This window comes from Semicossyphus pulcher, unplaced genomic scaffold (genome assembly GCF_022749685.1).
Source record: "Semicossyphus pulcher isolate SPU_LCO1_2020_fin unplaced genomic scaffold, fSemPul1.0.p SCAF_19, whole genome shotgun sequence".
NCBI lineage: Eukaryota > Metazoa > Chordata > Actinopteri > Labriformes > Labridae > Semicossyphus > Semicossyphus pulcher.
In genome coordinates, this window is record NW_027211692.1 from 2,793,148 (window position 1) to 2,817,458 (window position 24,311).

Genomic DNA, 24,311 nt, shown 5'->3' on the forward strand with positions numbered 1-24,311 from the left:
AGTGAGTCTGGCAAAGGTTGTTATATGCAACCATGGACTTCTCTGTCTGCAGGACTCTGTCCTGCACCACAGTTTAGAGAGGAGGGTGAAGAGGAAATGCAAGAAAGAGAAATGACAAATGAGCAACACATTTTCAAGATTTGATTCAATCCAATAGCTGGAATCTGATCAGATTACTTCTCTATTACTGGGCCGAGAGTTATCCTGGACTTCACCAATGAACTGTATCTGCTTTTTCACCGTCCACCTAACAGTAAAACTATAAACCTTTAGCCTGCATACATTTATCAGACATCGTATAATTAAACAGTATTGTTCACTAAATTTTATTTTTGCAAACGATCCTAAAAATGTCATGATTTACAGATATACTCATATTTCAGAGAAGCCCAACAGCAGTTTTCAGCAATTAAACAGTAGAAAAGTTCTCATATCACAAGAAACAACAAGCTTCAGTTTCTTTCCAAGACTGTACATTAATAATCCCCATAGCACAGAAATGCACAATTACAAATAAAAACATGCACTAACCTTGAGTAAAAAGGAGATCTAACCACAGCAATTTCATGACAGTTTGTTTAAATGCTCAGCTTAGTACAGTAAATATATACAGGCAGTAAAAGGGGCTCAAAATACAAAAACTCTAATGTAAACAATCACCTGTGATGTAGTGAGATGTTTTAACCCTGAGACTCCCAAAAAGTATGGCAAGTTTAATTCCAGTGTGAGACGTCGAAAAGATCTGAAAAAGTTTCCATCAGCTCTGGAAAAACAATGAAACCTTGAGACACCAAACAGTACATTAGTGTAAGATTTACCTGCCATTTGTTATTACTGACATTTTGAAGAACTTGTGCATTTGTTTAAGGACTGTTGGCTACAGCTTGACATGTAAACAACAATTAAAAGATATATACATAGAGAACTATCCAGTCCTCATAAATGAGACACATCCAGCTTTTGAGGGGGAATCCCAAACAATTCAGGGAATCTTGTTATTTTTATAATATGGATCATTTAACCACTGACAGCAAAAACTGAGACTGCTGCTCTTAAGAAGACCAGAGAGCCTAAAACCTGCACCAGTTATTTGTGACCACAGGTTGTTGTTCTAGCTGCCATTTCAAATCATTTTATAGACCTTATATAAAAATAACCTCCTCATTGATTGATATTCCCCATTACCATATTGAAATGCGATTGACAATCTCATAACATTTACAATCTCCCACAATGTGTGCAAATAAATCACCTCTCCTTCGTCATGAAAAGCACATGATTTGACTGTTTCATTCTCTGACTCGTAATTAAAGTTGCAACTGTCATATGGTGTCAGTTTTAGGACCCCTGATAAATAAAGAGTGGGACCTTAGACTGTATATAAGAAGGACGTGGCCACTGTGATGTCACCCTCTGGTTTGTCGACAAATGTTTTGAAGCTTTAAGTACCGTATTTTGACCTTCGCCATCTTGGTTTTTGTAACAATTGACTGTGTTTGGAGGACAGGGTGGATCAGGCATCTATCCTGAATGACAGGTTTCCATTGTAGGGACTCACAAGTTCATGACACCCTAATTCATGCCCTGCTTTATTATCTATTTACTTTAAATGGAACCATAATGTAAAAAATAAACTTTGTGCTGTATTGAAGAAGACCTGGAACTACAGAATTAAACCATAAACACATTGTTAAAATGTTTCTGTTTTCTGCTTTTTAACACTTCAAAAACATCAAGTGAGAAGCAGGTTCACCTCGTCACAGACTTCAATAAAATCGGACTATTTTTTGCAACCAATGAACTTCCTACCCGCTTGTCATTAGAAAAAATGTACGTCGGTTTAAGTCACTTTAACTTTTCAAACTCAGAGTCTACGTCAACTTCTTTTATACAGTCCATGTGTGCAACAAATCTGTTAATCCTCCTGAGACTCTACCCCTAAATATCCTCCTGGTTCAGGCAGCAAGCACCAACATGTACTGCATACTCACAGGACTGCTTTTGTTTCAAATAGAGACAGAAGATATATCAGGCATACAATCAACATGTGAAGTCACAGGGAATATTAAAAGACTCACTCTATATTGTAATTAAGTACAGGGTTTGTGAGTCCAAACTAAAAACACCCCCGATAGCTATATAACATGCAAATATGGATCCCATCCTGTCACTCTGAGGATTTGTTTTTAACAATTTTCTTCCGTATATGTTAAAAATGTCAAGCTGTCCCTCTGTAGGTACAGTGGTCAGTTTGTCAGAGCAGCATCTTTGTACTTTAGTGTTTGAACTCAAGAATTAACAAAGGATTATTTTGATGGTTCGACATATTAAATGGTTACTGCAATCTGCTGACATCATCTAGGGAATCCTCTGACATCATTTCCTCACCATTTTATTTAACGCTGTGCTAGATGAAAAAACAAAACGCTTTGATGACCGCCTACAATATTAAAAAAAACTTAGATGATACCCATGATGGTGCTCCACTCTGCCTTTGCATTTTTATCCATTTATGAAGACAGGAAGTTCATGAGTTGTGGATGCACCATGGGTTGAATTAATTTCCCTGAAGAAACCTCCTCCGAGTTTACATCGCTGCCTGAGAGTCCCTCCATCACTTGTCTTAGCTGCTTGTAGCATCGCTGTTTCCTGGCAGCAGGGGAGTGAGCTCTGAAAAGAAAGAACTCACCATTATTAAGGGGTTTGTGTAGAGGTTATTGAGTTAATAAACATATAATTATGGTGTTTAAATAGTAAAACAGAAAAAAAGCAGGGGAAATCAAGGGTTTAAAAGTTTAAGCCATCAGAACACTGTTGCTCTCTGCTCATGTATTTTGTATGTATAAGCAAGTAAAATTTGTAAGATTTTCTCAAAGATTTTCATTTGAATAAATGTCTGTTAAGTCTCTATCTTTCCCTGAATGAGGTAACACAATGGTGACTGAGCCTATGGCCCACTGGGTAAGCCTTTGCATTTGCAGTATATAGTATCATTATGGACGCCCAGTTAGTGACGCGTTTCCCATCAGCCAGCAGTGGTTGGTCTGCCAGAGAGGGTAGGCGGAGCTAAGCGGCTGTTTATCTGGTCTCTGCAAGTGTTGCGAGTAAACAGTAATCTACTATGGCTGAACAAACAAAGGAAAGATGGATGACTACAGATACAACTTCAACAAGAAGTGAAAATCCACAGAAAAAGAAACTCGATGCTCAGATGAAGCAAACAGTCTGAAAAGGAAAGCGACCGTCAGCCAGGAAAATCAAGAGTTACAACCGGAGCCGACCGTGGACGTCTGGTATCTTGGAAGTGTGCTCCCGCAATTACCGTTTATCGCCATAAGGCGCCGCCAAAAAGAACAAAACTGAGATCTTCCAGATTATCACTTTAAAATGAAAAAACATTTTTTTAACTTAAAGTAGTAAACACGCTGAAAGGTAACCAACATTTTTTTTAAAAAAAAGCTAAACTAAAACACAAACTTGTTGAATATTCATCAATTTTATCCTTGAACTGTGTGGTATAAGCCTTAACCCTAATGGATCGAAAGGCAGTTAGCTTAGCTTAGCATTAAGGCACAGCTAGCTAGCTCTGTCCATGAGTGACAAAACCTGCATACCAGCATTTCTCAATGACATACTTTGTGAATGAACTAATCTTTTGATATTAGCTGATGCCCATCTTTTCACAAACAAATCCTTTCCGATCACCACGGGAACAGAAACCTCAAAGAGAAACATTTACAACACTTGACTCTAATTATACAACGTGCTGTCAACATTCCTGTTTTTGTTACGGGACACGACATGCAGGCTCAGGAACAGGTTGTATTGGGTAGAGGTAACTGTTACTATCACTCGCTGTTGGCCTACACCCTTGCCTCCACCTCTAAGCCTAAGATCAAACCATAATGCAATATAATATCGCCAAGTCAGAACAATGCTGAATAACAGTAATAAAGTTCTTAGTTTGAAATGTGATTTCCCGGCACAGTACTGTCTCATCCTGCCTCTCCTTACTCACCTTTCATCTCAGTCTCTATCTTGCTGTCGTTATCTGCGGCTGACTTCTGACGGTTGCTGCTGTTCTGAGCTGCTCCTGCGTTGGTTGTGGGGCTGCCGGCAGAGTCAGCAGCTTTACTTTTTACTTGATCCTGTGTCCCTTTAGCGCTGGAAGCTTTAGCCCCATCCACACTGTCCATCTTCACCAGACAGAGCGTCTGCAGCAGACCCATGGAGTCAAAGTTTTCTGAGGTGCAGCTACCTCGTCTCTTCAACATTTCCAACACCTGACATCAGAAAACATACAGAGTTGGACAAAGAAAAGCAGAGAGTGCTGCAAATAATTCAATATAACCTTACTGTATGTTTCTGTTTAACATGCTAAAACAATAATAAACTATTGTTATATTTACACTTTAGTTGTGTTTGAGAGTTCATAACAAAATACAACAAATAGTGGAGACTTTTTCACAGCCCTATATTGGAGCATACATTTCACACTCAAATGAAACAGTCAATGTATTGCACTATATGGTTAATTTGAGAGTGATTTCAGACACTGACTACATGCTAACAAACCTTGATGTATTTGTAGGACTTCAATTCACTGATATTCTCCTGCAGGAAGAGCACATACAGAGAGAGATCGTCCCATTGGCCCGCAGGCATGGGCAGTACACCAACGGTGGGCAGTGACTGGTAGATCTCCAGGAAGCGGGCGTACCCATGACAGAAGAGGGGACGGAGACTTGCGTAGAACACGACAGGAATCAGTGCAATGAACAGGACCAAGTTGACGAGGCTGGAAAACAAAGTAAAACACACAAAGACATGTAGAGATGTGACATTTAATTTTACATTATAGCCATGTTATAGAGCAACATGACCAACGAAAATACAGCATAATGGTTCAATCAAAATAAATAGTTAAATATATAGATATATATAGATAATTGAAGTTTCTCTGGATAACAGTGCTGAGACACATTACAAAAATATAGGGGAATAAAACAGAAACCTGTATATATAAAATTAAACACCTTATGATATAAACACCACCTTGTACGGTCTCTCTAACTGAGTCCACATTTGTAAGTTGTTGTTACAGAATCCAACCTGGGATTTTCAGGATGAACCTTCCAATGCTTTATCGGATGTATTTCAGGTGAACCACAAATTAAAAGCACCTCAGTATGTTTCCATCTTTTCAGATAAATACCTGAGCAAAGAGAAGACTCCAACAGCGATGAGCTTACACTGAACCTTGTTTGGGACGCTCGGGTCGTCAACAAGCAGACCGACACGCAGCGAGCAGCCAAACTCATCCGTGACAGAGGCCAGGCGGAGGTAGTAGCCCAGGTAGACGCAGGCACACAACAGGGTAACGAGGGTCAGGCCACGACACAGCAGGTAGTAAAACAGCAGCGTCCGTGAGCAGCGCTTGGTCATCAGAAACTTCTCCACCAGCGGGTAATTGAAGCAGCCCTCAGTAGGGTCACTGGCCAAAGATTAAGGAAGGACAGTGAAGAATGATAAGTTGAAAAGGAAAGGAAGATCTTCTGCTTACTGTCACAAAATGCTACATGTAGTATCTTTAAAATGTAAACAAGACATCTTTTTCTGTGCGCTGCCTTGTTCACAGTCCAGTTAGCAACTTGAGAAGCGACCGCGTGTTCAGATCAAAAGTGAAGCGAATTATACCCCTGTCATTTCTTGGTTCATTACATCCCCCGGAGGAGATTTCTCTGATGGAAACCTACCAGCAGTCTGTTTCATCAGAGGAGCCATTTGTCTCTGCTGAGTCTCAGTTTCACTGTAAATACTAAGTTAAACAGAGGCTGCACTCTGGCTTACTTCAGCGGTATAACCCGAAAATGAAACAACTTTTCTTGTGATTGACTTTAATTGACGGATCTTAAGTTTGCTGAAATAACAACATCATGATGCAGATTAGTAAAAAGTAAAAATGAAGCTTTGTCAGGTCTGTCCTCAAGAGCAGAAGAAAACTAAAATGCTTGTGTGCTGCCTATACTTTAAGCTACTTTTGGGAAACAGACTTCGACACAAATACAAAAAAAGAACATTGGGCATTACACGACTACTGCTCTGACCCCTACCGCTAAACCTGAACTCAACCTTATCCTAACCCCAACCACTTCTCTGAAAATCTGAGTTGGTTTCAGCACCTGTCTGGGGTGAGCAGTCCTGAGGCGGCCATGCGTTTGGCCAGAGTCACAGCACGGTTGTAACACCGGTCTAGCTCCTCCATTATGAAGCTGAGGTCGGACAGCAGGAGGGGCGCTGCTGAAAACCTCCAGAACAACGCAGGGGTGTACATCATTACCGCCACCAGCAACAGGATGTAGGGGAAGAACTGGAGAGCAGAGAGAGGGAAGGGGTCAACACAATGTAATTAAAAAAAACATATACAAGCAATGACATTCATTTCTTTTCAGACAAGGATTTGAATATGTGAAGACAATCAAACACAGCTCAAGTAGAGCCTGAAAGATAACTGAACTGTCTCATTTGCAAAAATGTGCAAACATGCATTTTTTAAGTGTGTCAGTTAGCTGGCTTTGTTTGGCTCACTGCTCATATTTTGGCAAATGTTGTCCTCTTGTGTGTGTCAAATCATAAAAAGACAGAGAAGGTATTTTGTATCTTTAAAAAACTGTAATGTTAGCTACTAAGCTAGCTAATATCAAATATGCTATGCCCTTATTGCTAAAAAAGTCAAAGCCAACTTAAATACTACATCAAGGCCTCTCCCTGGCTCTAAACAAGTAACACAGTTGACTGTAAAAGCTAAAGGGCGCTACTGCTCAACATAACTCTTTAGTCATAAAGACATACACTCAGAAAAGAGTGTCAAATGTCGCTGCAAGCCTTATCATTACCCAACTTGAACTTCAACGTATAGTGGCACAGAAAACCACCATTACTTGTCTAATTAAGTGTAGGAGAATAAGGAAGGAATAAATCTGCCCTTCTTTGTCTCATGACCATTTTTTTATGTCTAACAGTGATTTTATGATTTTACAGGAAGTGCGTTACGTTACAAGTAGCATAAATGACAGGACAAAGTTTACGACTCTGCAGTGTTGCTGGACAGTTGATCAAGCTGTAAATTATCTTTCTAATAACTACATGTGTCTACACACAACATGTTTACTGCTATTAATTAATGCAGAGTTGAAATTCTTTTGCTTGTGTCACAACAGAAAGATCAACATGTAACGACATATACGCCCAGTATTGCTCTCTATGCTTAGCATTAGCCAATAGCATTTTACTGCAAATATTTTCAATCACACCCTGACATAACAAAACAGAAGCTGCATGTAGACAGATTTTATTGTAATTACATATGTAAGGAAAATAGCATTTGATATCGTTAGGACGTAAAAATTAATTCATATCTTTTAAGAAAATCACTGTCAGATTTATCATTTCCACTTTCTGGTTTCACTTTAATTTATACCAATATACTTACTGACATTGTGACTCAATAAAATAGTGTCTGTTCCAGTAGAGCACTTTAACACATCTTACTGTTCCGGTACAAGGTGAGAGTAGAGAGTTCAACATGCGAGTATCTAATTACACATTTGAATAGTAAAACAGTTCCTGTAACCCTGTGTGTATGCGTGTGTGTATACCTTGTGAAGCCACAGAGGTAGAGTGTGTGTATGTACAGCTGCCCAACAGTAGGAGTCCACGTAAGCAGCCTGCCTCCAGGAGAAGTTAGAGGGCGCAAAACAGCTGATTTGGGTACCTGAGAGAAACACAGACAGAATTATAGTCTGTTTAGACATTTTTATTTGATTTCAAAGACTCAAAGTTCACTTAATGATTGGGTTTAATTTCCAGGTCTTCATAATCATCTTTTAAAAAATTAAGGAACAGATGTTTCAAATGTTTCATAACCAAATGTTAAGGCTCAAAGATCATAGTGGATGCTTTTTATGGTTCAATTTAAGGCAGAAGGCATCCAGCCATCATCCTACTTTATAATATCTAAGTTTGATGGTCGAATCAATCTTCCTTTCTTTTCACAGTGAACAGTAGCGATCTGTGTTCATCATTTCAGGTATGTAGTTTAATCTAGAGATCCCTGGCTTAAACCTGAATCTTAATTTTTCCTAAGGCAATTAAGTTTTTCACAATAAAGCAGGCTTTTCTAAGCCTTCTTCCTGAATACCTGCATAGTCCAGGTTAGGACCAGATTAGGTTCTGGAAGAGACCATAGCCCCTTTCACACGCGCACTTCTGAACATGTCCAGACATTACCCAGAGGCGCTGCATGTGAGAATGCAAATGTCCAATTCAGTCGATCAGGATATTAAACAAACTTTAACCTGCCAGCCACCCAGTATAAAGTCTGTTTAATGTCTGATTGTCTAGAGATGGTCAAGAGTTCATTTGTGAAATTGACCTGAATCCAGTCCTGGCTCCATGTTGTCCCCACTCACCTACTGAAACTTCTTGTGCAAAGGCCAAAGAGATGAGGAGGAGGGGCAGACCCACTGCCACACAAGTCACCATCTTGTCCACAGCCAGCTCAGTTCGGACGCTGCGGTATCGAGAATGATTCGGCTCCTTCAGCAGGAAGTCGCTGAACACGTACTCTGTAGCCACGTGGGCGATGGCCATGTTACCGGTCGTCTGTTACCTGCAGCACATAAACACAACACCTGTGGGCACACAAATAAAGACTTCTGTTGTCACAACTCGGGTATTTAGATTCATGCTCTATGTAGAATATTTAAATGTTCCTTCACAATGTCAGAAGGTCTTGTTGCCTTTTTGACGAGCAAATTTCATCTGTGAAATGCAAAGCAAGGTGTTACTTGCTTGCTAAGGTTGCTTCCTGCCTCGAATGCTCTGCTTCGATAAAGATGTTGTTATAAATCCCATAATCACTAATCTTTTTCTTTTTGTTGTGTCTATCCTACTTTTTTGCCTTTGTTAAATTCTCTTTCGTATTATCATTCTAGGATCACATCACCTGCAACAATTATTCGATTCATAGGTTAGTTAATTGAAAGAAAAATAATTTCAACTATTTTGATGGTTGGACGTAATACCATATATAGACGTCATTTTACACAATTTTGACATTTTACAGTCTAAATTATAAATCAATCTGCAGATGTATCAAAAACCAAGATAGTTGTTAGCTGCAGCAATCCTCACCACCAGTTTTAAACTGATATATATTATATATATTAAAAAAAATTTTTTAATATAATTTTAGTTTCTTATTTGCATCCCATTTCACTTAAATCTAATGCTGCAACTGCCAACGGTGCATTGATCTTGCCTTGTGTAACCTTTGCTCAAGACTTCACTGTTGTTAGTAGAAAATAAACTGGTTTCAAATACTATAAACCCTTAGTCTAATTATTTCGTCCTAATAGACTGATGGCTGTTTGACTCCTTTGATGATACCATACTGTGATTCATCATTTACCCGCCCTTTAATAGCCATCACCACTTATGTGCAGCTGTGGCTGGTTTGCCTGTAAGAATTTCTCGTGGTTAAAAATAGATAAACATGTAACTTTATGCTGTTTATGAAGCCAAGGCTGAAAACAACTCGTGACTGTTTTCCCACAACAACCGAAGGATCCTTTGTTTAGCTGGAGCTGGATTTTCGCAGTGTAAAGCAGCATATTGAATAATACTACAATATATTTGGTTTATCCTGCAAAACCTTTAGTTAAATTAGAGAAGAACCTATTTAGCTATGCATAATGTGTCACCGTGACAGGTCAGTCTTAGAGAAGAGGGAGAAGAAGCTAAAATACATTTTACAATTCATTTTAAATAACGTTGACTTCATTTAAAAGGTGTTCAGTCACTTAACACGGATCGGTTATCTTCTATGAATAGAAGAAACTACCGCTAATTAATTAAAAATGACATGAGCTCATTATAATTCACTGTAAAGCGGGAATATGAACTTGAACTTACCAACCAGTCTGCTCCCGTTGAGTGTAATTAATCTTTTAAAGTGTCATGGCTATAGTTAGACAGCTTTGTGCTGCAGTAACGATAACTTGTAGGTGATTTCCAGGACTGGAGCTGAAGTTGTAGCAGACGAGACATTCAACAGATGCAACAAGAAACACTGAACTTTCGAGGCTTCTTCCTGCGAGACAAAAAACTCCTTCCGCCTTCTTTAAAAACAGACGCCTTCAGGTGCAAATCGGTAGCTCAGATTTTCCTGCTGTAATGCTGCCTTCAAATGCAGCTCGTTATTTATACTTTCAAAAATCTACTATACAATCTTGATGCATCTAAACCAATGACTGTATCTAAACAGGTTTGTGTATATTATTTTAATTGTAGGATAATACTTTGGGTTTTAGACACATATCAAAAGTATGATGTTGAAATGTAAAAATCACACATGCCCCGAAGACTGTTACGAAATCGTGACGTGACAATGATGATAATTTTATACCTTATGTTGTATGTTACTTCTTGAAAATTAGGACGTCCCAACTGCCAGTAAAGGCAGCATCCTTATAGGCAAGCGTGACTATCTACGCAGCATGCAGCGGACTAGAAAAACAGAAATCAATGATTGAATTTTGTAGTTCTTAAAATACAAGCTGTACATAAAGAAATGACGAGGGTTAACATTTCCGTTTTGAATCACCTACGTTATGTTTGTAAATATTGTGGAACACTGCTGAAGGCTGTTTATACGATATGTTATTCTGGAGCCATGTGAGAAATAAAAACCAAAGCCATTTTGGACAGTTTTTGATTCTCGTTTATCGCGTTGAATTCTGGGCATTTCTGCTCAGCCCTCCCTGGTCCTCCCAACTTCTCACAGCTGCGTCAAATCACTAATCATTATGCACTATGATACCGGAAAATGACGGACTGTGGGTATAAAAATAAAGCAAATAGTGCCTATCTTGGTGAAATAAAAAACGAACAAAAAAATCACAACATACTCTTAAGTGCTGTAGAAACAGTTTTGAGATACTCAATGCAACCAAAATTTTCCATGTACATCCATCACGCACATTTGGTTCTTGATTAATCAAAAAAGCACGGGCAGCGTGGTTTTATTTAGAAAATCTTACCCGGAAACGATATGCTTTCGTACTCCCTAACTTGACACCGGTAGGTGCTTCACTCCCTCCATTCATTTCATTCGCACACAGTCGCATCCTAGCAGCGAGCCCTCCCCTCCTGTTTCTCTCCGCCTGGAAAGATGGCTGCTCCGGTGGTGGTGAGAAGCTCCGGCCCGGCGCTCTGCCCGAGCTTCGCGGAGGTCTGTTCGTTCCTGGAGCGGTACGGAGCGGCGCTGGATCTGCCCGAGATGACTTTCCCGCAGATGGAGAGGTATCTGCGGGACACAACGACAGGTAAGAGATCGGTGCTAGTGCTGGTGGTGGGGCGAAGAAGTGGTGGAAAGCTGCGACACTTGAAACCGAAGGAGAAGGGGTCCACTACCACCATCACCATCATCATCGTGAGGATGAGGAGGGTGACGAAAAATGTACAGTGTGTGGCCCGGCACAGCAGCATTAGATTGGGAGTTTAGTCCGTGATCTTCTACGTTTTCACGCCAGTTGTTGTTTCCAACCGTCACTTTTATCTTCAAAGGCAGTCTGTTTTTTTGTCCAAGTTTTTAGGAAACATTTGGGCAGAGAGAAGACGTACACTGCTAAACATGAAGCTAGCCCCCCTCCAGATTTCAAACACTTGGGACTATGTTGTATGTTTTTGTTAAAGTTAGTGGGGGAACGGAGAAAACGGGGGTTCAAATTCTGCCCAGCTTGCCTGAGGGGTTTTAGTTAGAGTCAAGTGACAGGTTGCCGATAATGTTGTCAAGGCTCATATTGATCTGTGAACGCAAAACTTGGTGTGGGAGCCATGATGCAGCACAGCCTAGTGACCACACACAGCCAACCAGCTAGCTCCGGAGTGTTGTCAGGTGTAATTTTTCACCGGCCTTGCCTCACAGTCAGTCGGACTGGAATGACATCAGTGTCCCCTGTGTTTTTGTGTTAATAATGTGCTCAAGGCAGCGTCATTTCCCCCCCCTTCGATCTCTATTTTACACGGCTGTCAAAACTGAGCGCCTGATGTTTGCTAAAAACAGTGGATGTTATTTTTTTGCCATTGGTAGAGAGGCTGTCAAATCTGCACAGGCGCAGTAGGGACTCTAGCTGCTGGCTAACTAGTTAGCACAAAGGATTCCGTAAACTTTTAGTCAAAGATAACAAAAAGCCTTGGCGTTACTTTATAGCGTTATCGTTTATCGATAAAAAAGAGGTTTTTTTTAAGTCGTAAACGTCTTGTTAACGGCTTTTCAAACCGTGTGAGCCAGAGTATCCTGCAACCACGAGCTACTGTTCGATCACCGTTACTTCTGTTGTTTAGCTTCTGAGTTGCTGTTGGAACGTAAACTCGTATAGCTAGAATTAAGACATTTAAGCTATTCTTTATACCGTAGTTAGCCATGCTATTTATCTGACATTTTAGGCAGGCACAACATATTGCCCTTCCCTGGTCATGATTGTAAATGTCTATTAACAGTGTGAAAACAGTGTAGAAAAATTCATTTGACCATGCCAGCAGAGAAATCTGGAATTTCCTGTAATGTAATGGGCTCCATAATAGTCTCACATCAGACTACACATTGGAGCCCTTTTAATGTTATTTTTCCTTCTGAGTAAGGTTGTATTTTTAGTTATTTGATATTAGTAACTCCAAAGCAACACTGATCGTCTGATCATTGATAACTGGTGACCTTTTGCTTTATCAAGCAAAAACTATGAAAAATTGGAATTAATGTAATGTGATTGTCGACTCAGATAAGAGGATACTTCTGGCATGGTCAACATCTTTTTTTCTAATACAGCATTTACAGCAATGTTTATAAACATGCACTATTCCTGTTTTATAAACAAATAAATAAAAATATTTACTCAGACTTTTACTGACTGAACAACATTAAATATTTATGAACTAGCATATCAGCAGCTATCTTGATAAAAGTTTCAGCTCAAAAATGGTTTTAGAAATAACACTTGTTTGTGCAGAAAACACTTTTCATATCATAGGCAGTATACTGAACAGTGTTGCCTTATTAGCCCCCAAAGATTTAAATGCTACATAACCCATTTTAGTCTGCAAGAACACATTTTAGATTCATGTTTTAAGTCATACATGTACTTTATCCCTTTATGCATTCAGCAGTGTTTGGATGTACTAGAAATACAAACAAGTGCAGGTCTAGTGTTCAGATTACAGACCTGTTTTATATGGTAAATTTCCTTTAATCCAAACTTCTGTTTTAATTAAAAATGTTGTATTATGTTGAATCCTGAAACCAGCTAAATGAATGTAAATCCTGCTCTTAGGTTTTGTGATGTCCAAAACATCCAGGCAGGTGACTTTCACATTGTTTACTTCAGCAGAATATATGTTTGTTGACACTGGACCTGTAGTGACTTATGAAAAATTAAGCTTAGCGGTGTTATGTTTATAATCATCCTGTGTGTTTTCCAGTTCCCAAACCCCTTGTGGAGCTCCACGTGAAGCTGCTCAGAAAACTGGGGAGGTCTGTGTCTACGGACCGCTGGGAGAAATATCTTGCAAAGGTGAGGGATCTTTGTCTGTGTGCGTGCGTGATGTTTTTGGCCTCAGATTCCATTTCGACTGCACTTGACATGAGTAAACATTCAGCCATCAGAAAGCCAAGTTTTCTCTGAATGGAGTGTTAACCTGCTTCCACCTCTCACATTTTACTCTTTAACAACTGCTTAAATTAATTTTCCAGGAAGGGGAAAGTGTTTTATTTCAGTGCTGGGATTATTTTTTCATCTGTATAAGGACATGACTGTGGCATGTATACCTATGTCACACACAACAGCATTTATACATAAACTTGTTTGTAATGCACAACCTTTGAAACGCATAAAACTAGACATACAAGACGGTACAAAACTCAAACTAAACAATAAATACGTTCAAATGTTAATCAGCATAAGAGGCTTGGTTCTTGTAGATGGTGCTTGTGCAGATGCAGTTATAGCCCTTGTCATTCATTGTAGGACAGTCACAAACAGTTATTGTATTACTATTTGTACAGAAAGCTGTGAGTTTGTCGGGCTTTTAGTGATGTGACCTTTGAGACCTTCTCTTTAACTGTATGTCTGTGCTTCTTTTGTGGTAAACGTATGGAGAAACATTGACGAGAGACGAGAAGACCCATCAAAGAAGATGAAAGCAGACACGGCATAGATTTTGCAATTACTTTATGGGGTTATTTTCTCCTGCAGGTTTGCCAGGAGTTGAACAACACCTGGGCATGGGAGCTGGAGCAGAAGGGCTACCAGGAGATGTCCATGGAATGCAAGTCAAGCATCCTCAAAGTATGACAAACCCTATTTTTACTTCATGTAATGAGTCTATGAAAAAGACACACACATCTGTTGTAAATGCAACATCTGCATTAACCTCTTTACCCTTCAGTATCTCTGCGAGTGTCAGTTTGATGACAACCTAAAGTTCAAGATGGTGATCAATGAGGAGGACCCAGAGAAGATGCGTCTACAGCCGATAGGTCGGGACCGACAGGGCTTGATGTACTGGCTTCAGCTGGACCATGAGCAGAACATCCGGCTGTACACAGAGGAGCAGGACGATCTGGACGGATCCACCTGGAAGTGCATCGTCAGGTTGTAATGTTGTCTTAATCTGGTCAATATACTTCTCTTAGATTGTTAATAGCAATCCCTTCTATTGTCTTTTTTTTATCCGTCCATAAAAAATAAAAATATTTTTATCAAACTGAATGTTATTTTCTCTGAGAGGTTGGAAGGCACTTTATTGTTAAAGTGCTGCAAAAATAATTACTTATGTCGCCTGGATAGTCGCCTGAGTTTACCACTTTCTGCTTTTTTAATTTGCTCTCCTGTTAAGTAACTTGTTTAAGCTCACTTACATTGTCTTCTCAGGACACGTAACGACCTGGCTGAGGCTCTGGAGCTGCTGAAGTCCCAGCTTGAGCCAAACCAGACTCAAGACCAGGACCAGAACCAAGCTGGACCCAGGAGCACGAGCCCCACAGAGAAAGATGCAGGTATGTTGGGCGCGTGTGTGAACAGTGCTGTGGATCGTAGGTTTTATGTTATGGATGGAAAGACATCAGCAGATTGGAAGAGTTCAAGATTGTTTGTGAAGGATTGTGTTATCATATCTTAGGTGATGAGGCCGTTAGAAGCACCAACCCAGAACCCACCAAGAGCACAGAGGAACACACTGGTAGTAAGACGGATGAACCTCTAACTGAAGAGAAACCCCAAAGACCAGGTACCTAGATTAAAGAAACTGCTAGATATTGCACTATTTTAAATAAACCACCATGATAATCAACGTCACTTTTTATTGTTCTCTTTCTCTATCTTGTTGGCTGTTTCTAAGAGTAAGCTGTGTTGTCACTTTCTTGTCTTGCAGTGGTAAAGCAGGAGCAGACGCAGCCTATAAAGCAGGAAAACACTGAAGCCGAGCTAAAAGAAGACAAGACAGACCACAAGCCACCTGTATTTGATAACCGCGTAAGCACCATAACCACCATCGTCAAATCAGAATCCAGGGACGCTGACACCCCTAAAAACGCTGTGTCGGTTGTCATAACACCTGGTGCACCTGTGACAAAACAGGAAATGAACAAAGAGGATGAAGCAGAGCGGGCAGTTGTCAGGAGCAGCCAACAGGCTAAGATACCACTGAAGAAGAGGGAGCTTAAGCTAGCTGAGAGCTACCACAGCAACCACCTTAACAACAGTAACAGCAGTAGTATAATTGTTTGTAACCCTTCAGTGATACAGACCAAAGACAGCCATGGAAGAGAGGGGAAGTTACCTAACTCATTAGCGTCCCCTAGTGCACCAGCTGCCTCACAACTGCAGCAGCAACTAGTGGTCACCGCATCAAGGCAAGAACTGACCAACGGGAGAGGGTCTCTCCTCCTGCCACACAAAGAGGGACAAAACGGAGTCATAGGGGTCATAGGTCAAGTTGGTGTTGTAGGTCATGTAGGTGTAATCCGCAGCCCATCAGAGCTTCACAGAGTCCCCGGTGCTGAGAAGCAAGAGCAAAATGGGCCGAGTTTGGACCTCAAGGGCTCCAGAGCTGTGGAGGAAGAGAGGGAGGTGAGCCGGCAGTCAGTGCTGGTAAGGAAGGGACCTGTTGAAGGGGAGACGGCAGCAGCAGCCAGCGCTCTTCCTCCTCATACACCAATGGAGGTTCAAACAGCAACAAAGCTACCGCTGTCTAAATCTGAACAACTCCCTGAAGCTGTAGAGGGAAAAGTGGACTCTGTTGGTGTTTCCTCACTCTCTCAGTCCACAGAGGAACTCAAAAGACAAACAGCAGAAGATGAGGGTCAAAGAACAACAGAGGAGCAGTTAGAGAGGGGGGTGAAAACAGGTCATCAGCAGAAAAATGATGAACTGGACAAGAGGGATGGGGAGGTAGGAGAGGCATCTGAGTGCTCTGTTGCAGAAGTAGGAAGTAAAGTTGACCATGAAAAGAGTGGAAGCACTTTTAAAAAGTTAGAGGTAGAACCTGGGAGCACTGTTCCACCTCTTAAAGTAGACCAGCAGGATAAAAAGGACCACCAGGGAGACGGGGTCAATGGGGAGGTGGCAGCCCCATGTAAGGTGAAGGACACCGGGCTTGGGTCTGAACAAAGGCAGGGTCCCCTTGAGGAAGCCTCCTCTGAGCTCCAGAAAGAAGGAATCAGGTTGAAAATCAAGATTCCTCCCCACCGAAGAAACAAGTTGAGGGGAAAAGGAGGAAAGGAGGCGCAGAAAGAGAAGGAGCAGGAGGTGCAAGAAGAAGGGAGGGCACTGAGGAGATCTGCAAGAATTTGCAGGTAAGTGTGCAATAAAAGTAATGAAACTGTTAAAGAATAAACTTTGTATTTGTATTTGTCCACTGTGATCTCAGGTACGCCTGGTTTGATTTTGACAATAAATTTAGTCCCATCTACCTTTTTTCTTGAAGATCATCTGCTTTGCCAAACTGCAGGCCGAGCTCAAAGGCGGCTGAGAGCCAGAGAAAGAAACCACAAGGAAAAAAGGCACATCCTACCAGAACAAGGGAAGAGGAGGAGGGGGACGAGGAGGAGGAGGAAGAAGACGAAGAGCATGGCTCAACTACTAAAAAAGACAGAAAAACAGAACCTGTTGGGAAAATTAGGAAACAAAGGGTAATTAGTTTCTAAATGTGTGTCCTGTGAGAACGAACACATAAACTTGGGTTGGTTTTTTTTTGGCTCTATTTTTTATCTCTTTGACTTTGAGTCTCTGTCTCTGTTGTATTTTCAGGGTAAACGGAGGCATCGGCGCCCCAGGTGGTCCAACATACGTTTAAAGAAACGTAAACTGAATGATGGAGGGGAGGTGGAGGACAGAGGGAGGAAACAAGGGGAGGAGAGTGAAGGAGGGAGCGACTCAGAGGAATCATGTAAATCAGAAAAGATTCCCATGGAGGACGCCTGCAGTCACTGTGGCCTGCCCAACCACCCCGAACTGGTGAGAGAGCAGTGTGTGTCGGAGACCTTAGAGATCATTTTCAAAATCAGTTTTCGGTTTTTTAATAACCTCATCTTGAATGTTTATTTTTGGAAACAAATTTAAAAAATGTGAACTTGTGTGTATGTCACTGCTGGTGCTCTGAATGTCTTATTTCACTTTAAATGTGTGTTTGTCCTCAGATCCTGCTGTGTGACTCTTGTGACAATGGATACCACACAGCGTGTCTGCGGCCACCACTCATGTTGATTCCAGATGGAGAGTGGTTCTGTCCGCCCTGCCAACACGTAAGCTGTGTGTGTCTGTGTGTGTCTGCGTGTTTCTGCGTGTTTCTGCGTGTGTCTGCGTGTGTCTGCGTGTGTCTGCGTGTGTCTGTGTGTGTCTGTGTCTGAGAGAGGGACAGACACAGAGACACATATAAAGCACATTTAATATTTATCAAACTGTAAACCTCTTCATCCTACTGTTTGATCTTATATGTCTTTAAGTAGATGATGGTTCAAACCAGAGTTAGTTTTAAGAAGTGTGTTTTGATGCTAGTGACGTACAACACTACCTGTGTTACTTAATACTGTGGTTACCTTCTATTATTTAACCATATATACTAAATTTGTCAAATGTTTGATGATATTAAAGGGACATTTGTCGGTAACAGGTTTGTGGTGTTTGTTTTTCCTCCCTTCAGAAGCTGCTGTGTGAGAAACTGGAGGAGCAGCTGCTGAATCTGGACAGTGCTCTGAAGAAAAGAGAGAGAGCCGAGAGGAGGTAAACACAAACAAACACACACACACACACACACACTATGATCGACTTTGACAAACTCAAATTGATGTGGATTTTGACCCTCCTCTCTCCCTGTCTGTCCAGGAGGGAGCGGCTGGTTTACGTGGGAATCAGTGTGGAAAACATAATTCCTGTGAGTAAATCACAAACAATACTACAATGGCTGTGGCTCTGGCTCTGTTTGATTTAAAAGAGTTTGTGTTTTTCTTCTCAACATTAAAAATAATTGTTTTGGTGTCTTTTTTAGGAGGGAGACGAGGAGGAGGAAGAGGAGAAGTCGGCAAAGAAGAAAGATTCCAAGAAGAGCAAAAATCTGGGGAGGAGATCAACCAGGACCAGGAAGCACATCAGCTACAGGTCGGTGTCAGCTGATGGGGATTAAATCTGCTGTGTTAGGTTTTCTTGTTATGTTGGATTTAAATTTGCCCCTCAAAACACCTCGTGTGTATCCTCGAGGCATTACAAATTTAGTGTATAGAATGCACCTCCTTTGTTTTCATTCATGTTTGCAGTAGCTATCAGGCTTCTCCTTTATTGTGTCGGTTGGAGGTGTTCATAAGTGTGAATGGCTGTAACAGTCCATATTTCTGTCCCATTGTTGCTTCAGTTAATAAGCCTTGCAACTTCAATTTTATAGTGTCGTAAGAGATCACGAATGTTTAATCAAATATCTAATAAGATGCTGAGGCGATCAACATCTCTTTTGTGTGTTTTGCGTGTTGCAGATTTGATGACTTTGATGATGCCATTGACGAGGCTATAGAGGAGGACATCGGGGACATCTGTGCCGGTGAGGGGTTAAATAAATGGCTGCTGTTTATGAAATTATGAATTGCAACATTAGAAACAGCCTTCAAAAGTTTTTATTATTTTTTATTAAATATGCATCTTTTTATTCCCTTAGATAGCAGATGTTCATATCAGGTTTGCTGTTCAGTATCAGGGTCAGTGAATACATCAGTTAAAAGCATTTAAATTCTGAACATTAGAAGGAAAAAGCCTCAGAAAAAGAGCTCCGGGCATCCGGCAGGAAAAGATAGCATTAATGTTAGTTCAGGAAAATGCCTCCTTTATTGGTCCTATCAGATTACAAGTCCCGTATCAGACATCCAAGGTGTCTGAGTTTTCGATCCCTTTCTGACTTGGACTCTTCTGATGTAGGAGCGGGACGAGGGAGAAGCATCACCGCTATCCTGTCAGGGGAAGGGAAGGAGAGCCAGCGGCCAATCAGAAGCCAGGCTTATTCTCCCAGGAGCCGGAAGAAGCGTAGACTGAACGACCTGGAGAGTGACAGCACGGCAGTAGAGAGCGAAGATGAGTTTATGCTCAGCAACAGGTAACAAACATTATCCTCCCATCCTTTTTCTCTTCCTTGTTCTCCCTTTTAAAAAAAGAACACTAACTTCTATTTGCTCATTTTGTTCTTCCTCCTCCCTCTCACAGCTCAGAGGAAGAGGATTTTGTTGCATCAGGGGGAGAAGAAGATGACGAGGATGAAGATGCAGGAAGTGATGCAGGCAGCTTGGAAAGTGGGACCCACCCCAGACGGGCGATGAGAGGGGTGCCAAAACACCGACTGATCAAGACCCAGCGCAGGGGCAGGAAGCGGCTGAGACGACGGCGGAGACGTTCATCCGAGGAAGAGGAGGAGGACACTGATGAGGAAATAAGTGAGTGCACAGCGAGGGGAAACTGCTGCACTGCAAATCTTATTTCACCACAGTCATTTGTGTGAAATCAAATATCTTAGTACAGGTCAAACAGTGACAGTGTTGAAACATTTTTATTAAGAACTGCTGTTCGTACAGCTGATTTGATACATAATAAATACCACAAATATCTGGATAAAAAGCCCTAGAAATGGCATTATTATTATTATTAGCTGTTGTTGATCATATGTGGTTGTAAACTGAAAATATCAAAGTTGTTATCTGTAAGTTTTCGCTGTCTCTATTCTTGTCCTCTCTAGACTCAGATCAGTTTAGCGACATGACTGACAGCGACGATGACAAAAAGAGGCGGGGTCTGAGGCGAGGCCAACGCCAGCAGGTCAACTACCGCGAGACATCTGAGTCATCAGACAACTCCCGGACCTCCACCACCAAGGTCAAGGTTAAACCCCGCGGCAGACCGCGCAAAGAGCATCTCTCCAGCGACTACAGCGATGGTCAGTCACCGCCAGCATCTCCAGTTATTTCATTTTTATTTAAGCAGCATGATTACATCTTAAAGAGGAGAGGACTGTCAAGTACGCAAATGCTGTTTAAAATGAGAGAATGAGCAAACCATTTAATTTACTTTGGATGGTGTTTCTTTTTTGTGTTGAATTTTTCAGGCATGCGACTGTTTCTACTAAACTTACTCAACAGATATCAGTTGCAATCACTGCATCACTATGACTGAGGGAAAGAGGAACACATTTCATTCACTGTACCAAAGATGCTTTCCACCCAATAAATCCTCCCCCTTTCTTTTTCTTTTAGTTTCACATTCTTCCAGAGACTCAGATGAGGAGGATGACTATGAAGACGAAGAGGAAGGTGACCAGAGAAGGAGAGTCAATAGGAGGAGGAGAGAGGAGGAGGACCCCCGGAGAAGCAGGACAAGAGAAAAACGAAGGAGATACGAAGACGAAGAGGAGGATGACCGAGAGAGAGGGAGGCGGCTGAAAAGGAACCTGTTGGAGAAGGAGAAGGACAAAGACAGTCGGAGGAGGTTAAAGAGGACAGACGGAGAAGAGGAGGACCTGGAGAAGATGGGCAGGGGGAAGAGGAGAGAGATCCTGTCACAGCAGCGACGCAAGCGGCTCGCTCAGATGCTGAAGAAACGACGGCCCTCGACAGATGAAGAGGACGAATCTGAGGAATCAGAGTCCTCATCGGAAGAGGATCGTCCGATCCGTAAAAGACTCAACCGCATCGACTCTGATGATGATGAAGATGAAGATGAGGAGGAAGAGGAGAGAGGACAAAAGATGAAAAAGTCTTCGGCAGCAGAGAGGAGGGTGGACAACAAAAACGACAGCGACGCTCAGGAAAAGGGGAGGGGCCGTAGCCTGTCTCCTTCAAACGGACATCGGACCTCCAGAGGCCCGGCCAAGCCTGGGGCTGGAGGTCCTGCTCTGCCCAGGGACAGTGCAGGGTCAGGCAGGCAGGAAAGGCACAATGGCCCCTTACATCCAGAGGGGGACGATGATAATGAGGATGAGGATGAGGAGGACGAAGAGGAGGAGGAGGAGGAGGAGGAGGAGGAGGAGGAGGAGGAGGAGGAGGAGGAGGAGGAGGAGGATGAGGAGGGCCAGACAGACTCATTAAACTCTGTCCAGAACAGTCCGCAGTCATGATGGCTGTGTTTGTGTGAGTAATGCTTGCTTCTTCGTTTCAGTTTTTTCTTTAACTGTCAGGCCTTTTTACCCACAATCCACCTCTGAAATCCTTCTTCCTCTTCTGTCTTGCTCCTTCTCCTCGCTGTTGTATCGTGGTAGAGTGCTATCCACCGTCACATACTGTACATCAGAACACGAACTCATGATTTACACTCATCATCGCCTCTGTCAGAACGGACCAAAAGCCTCCTCACACCAGGACCGTCAGCACGTTATGTTTCAGTGGACGCACTCGCACACAGCCGGAGTTTATCCCGACCTTTTCCATGAACTCTTGAGTCTCGGACGTTGTTCCTGGTGGGTCCATGTGGTCGGATGATAGTAGATTCATCCAGTTTTGGGCCTCATCAAACTGGACACAGGAGTCTGTATGTAGTGAACCTCATTATAAAACACTTTGTCATTCTCATAGCACTTAAAAACCCGCTGCCAGGAAGAGTGTCAGTGTCCAACCGAACACTTTGGATCATGTGACCACGATGTTAAAGAGGCCAGGCTTGATCCCCACAGCGTAACTGTTACAACATCTCAGTGGTGAGAATGTACATCTTCCTTGTCTTACATGAAAATAAAGAACGTTTTTAAAGAAGTTTTAAGGAAATTTGAAGGTTTTAAATTTTGAAAGAAATTTGAATTTGATGACATCACGTAATTTTTTAAGATTTCTTTTTACTTTTTTAATTTAATTGACAAAACAATTATGTAATTTACAAGAAATACTCCCCAGTTTTACCACAGTGAAAGTCAGTATTAGCTCAGCCCTATTAAATATATTCGTTTACCTTCCAACACCTTTAATGAGCAGGTCTTCTTGGCTGCTAACCAGGACAAACAGTGGAGTAATTATTTGACATTGACTATATTACAGTATATCAAGTTTATGAGGATCGCCTGAAGGGATATTAAAATGTGACCACTATACTGTTGGCTGCAAAGGATTCAACACCTGTGTCGTCCTGATTAAAGGCACATTTCAGAAACATTTGGCCTCTAATTGCAGACTGTGAAGCACCAGGAAGTCATTTAAACTGAGTTTTCCAGGATCGTGTCGATCAAACCTTCTCAGGATGTAAATAAAATCCAAGTACATCAAGAGCAACATTCAGATCATTCAATCTAAATAGCTGTAGAGTAATCCTTCTTCATACGACATTGAGACCTGAACCAGGCACTCATTCGACTGTTTTTGATCCATGTAACATTCAGCACGTTTTTCCAAACATCCAAAGTGTTCGGTTTCAGACTGCTCACCCGTTTGTGTTGGTGGGACCATGTTTGCTGTACAAACTTTGCCTGTACGCTGTTCCTTGTAAGATAATAGATGTTCTGTTCTCTTAGTCTTCTTGTAAAATATAGTGTTATATTTTCTATATTATTAAGGAGAAGAGGAGAGATGCTGCTGTGAGTGATGTGTGGAGCGATAAGGTTTCAAACTGCGAGTTCATCAACGGTTTGCTTGTTTTCTTTGAGACTCTGCAGCCGTTGATTTGTGTGAAATAAGACCAGCGTGGAGCCAGTTCACCAGTAAAAAGTCACAGAATTGTTACAGAAAGACGAGTTCAGCTCACTTTCAGCCCGGTGTCGTACATATTTTAAAGGTTTTTAACAATTTGTGTCCCTGAAGGGAACCCCAGGAGTTTTTAAGAAGGAACAAAGCTTTATTTTTTGACTGAGCCTCGGGTGCTCACCTTTCAAACAACTGGTCTCTGTGTTTTCTCTACCAGCCACCTCAGCCTCTGAGTTACTCTGTAAATATCTGTTTTACCTGCGGCAGGTGGACTTTGGGGTGTGGACAGAGGTTGGTCTCTTTGTGGGGCAGTTGTAAGACTTCATACAGTCAAATCACTGTTCAGGCTTTAAATGCGTTTTATCACATCGTCGAGCTGTTGATAGGAAGAGGCTGGTTTTGTGATAACATGTTGCTCCACGTATCTTTTGGTTTCTAATGACGCCCCTTTTCAAGTGCATAAAAATGACTCAAAAGTTACACCTGACCTGCAGATCCTTTTTTTAGTTACTTCCTGTCAGGACAAAAGAACAACTTTGAGCTGAAATGGATCATGTGCAAATTCTGAGCCTGTATTTGTCAGTCTATCAAGTAACTTAGTCTTACTTACAGCAAACTGTAACAATAAAAGCATCTGTCAAGTGATATTATTAATCTCAAGAACAACCACACTCTGGTAATTGAAACTTGTAATGGCTACTGAAAGAAGATTTAACATATTGTGATCTTTTTCTCCAAACATCAAATATTGTGAAACCGTTAAGATCTCCAAAAGTAATTCATGACAAAGTAACATGAAGAAATATCAACATGGGTTTTATTTTGGTTGTTTGAACACCAGGTGAATGCCAAAATATCTTTAAAAAGTGGTGTAGCATTCTGTCAAATGTTTAAATGACTTTAAATAATAGGCTAAAACTAACACACTCATTTCTACATATGATTTCAGCTTAAGTTTTTTTTTTTTGTCTCAGAAGATGAACTCTTCTGTGTCTCTGTTCTGACAGCATGAAGGGTTTTCTCTTTAGAGTATTTTTGTGTCATTACGAGTTCAATTAACCGC

At 41.4% G+C, this 24,311-nt stretch overlaps 2 protein-coding genes across 3 annotated transcripts; one reads left to right on the forward strand and one right to left on the reverse strand.

Moving 5' to 3' along the window:
- Positions 1-346: 346 nt before the first annotated feature.
- Positions 347-11,177, reverse strand: LOC138596755 (pannexin-1-like). Its single transcript, XM_069668097.1, has 8 exons — positions 11,103-11,177; positions 8,472-8,693; positions 7,659-7,774; positions 6,183-6,370; positions 5,216-5,494; positions 4,576-4,798; positions 4,019-4,283; positions 347-2,670 (listed from the first exon to the last, which is right to left on the reverse strand). Exons 2-8 carry the CDS (start codon positions 8,650-8,652, stop codon positions 2,624-2,626), a joined length of 1,299 nt encoding a protein of 432 aa, XP_069524198.1. The 5' UTR covers positions 8,653-8,693; positions 11,103-11,177; the 3' UTR covers positions 347-2,623.
- rsf1a (remodeling and spacing factor 1a) lies at positions 11,178-23,893 on the forward strand. 2 transcript variants are annotated; one of them, XM_069668095.1, is made up of 18 exons: positions 11,178-11,387; positions 13,540-13,631; positions 14,313-14,405; positions 14,506-14,711; positions 14,991-15,115; positions 15,238-15,345; positions 15,490-16,912; positions 17,044-17,248; positions 17,367-17,573; positions 17,756-17,860; positions 18,259-18,338; positions 18,441-18,489; positions 18,604-18,713; positions 19,082-19,146; positions 19,518-19,692; positions 19,800-20,026; positions 20,326-20,523; positions 20,840-23,893. In XM_069668095.1, the coding sequence occupies exons 1-18, from the start codon at positions 11,234-11,236 to the stop codon at positions 21,697-21,699; spliced, it is 4,482 nt and encodes a 1,493-aa protein (XP_069524196.1). In that variant the 5' UTR covers positions 11,178-11,233; the 3' UTR covers positions 21,700-23,893. The 2 variants fall into 2 exon arrangements, with proteins under 2 accessions (XP_069524196.1, XP_069524197.1); XM_069668096.1 differs by having other exon boundaries at positions 17,068-17,248.
- The last annotated feature ends 418 nt before the right edge of the window (positions 23,894-24,311 follow it).

What these genes read in the sequence shown, in the direction of transcription:
- LOC138596755 (XM_069668097.1), bottom strand. Translation starts at nt 8,652, where the DNA reads ATGGCCATCGCCCACGTGGCTACAGAGTACGTGTTCAGCGACTTCCTG. An exon ending in GGACTGCTCACCCCAGACAG is followed by an intron (nt 5,495 to 6,182) that starts GTGCTGAAACCA and finishes ATCTTTGGCCAG; the next exon opens with TGACCCTACTGAGGGCTGCT. An exon ending in AGTCCTACAAATACATCAAG is followed by an intron (nt 4,284 to 4,575) that starts GTTTGTTAGCAT and finishes TTCTGATGTCAG; the next exon opens with GTGTTGGAAATGTTGAAGAG.
- rsf1a (XM_069668095.1), top strand. Translation starts at nt 11,234, where the DNA reads ATGGCTGCTCCGGTGGTGGTGAGAAGCTCCGGCCCGGCGCTCTGCCCG. An exon ending in AGAGAAACCCCAAAGACCAG is followed by an intron (nt 15,346 to 15,489) that starts GTACCTAGATTA and finishes CTTGTCTTGCAG; the next exon opens with TGGTAAAGCAGGAGCAGACG. An exon ending in AGGAAGCACATCAGCTACAG is followed by an intron (nt 18,714 to 19,081) that starts GTCGGTGTCAGC and finishes TGCGTGTTGCAG; the next exon opens with ATTTGATGACTTTGATGATG.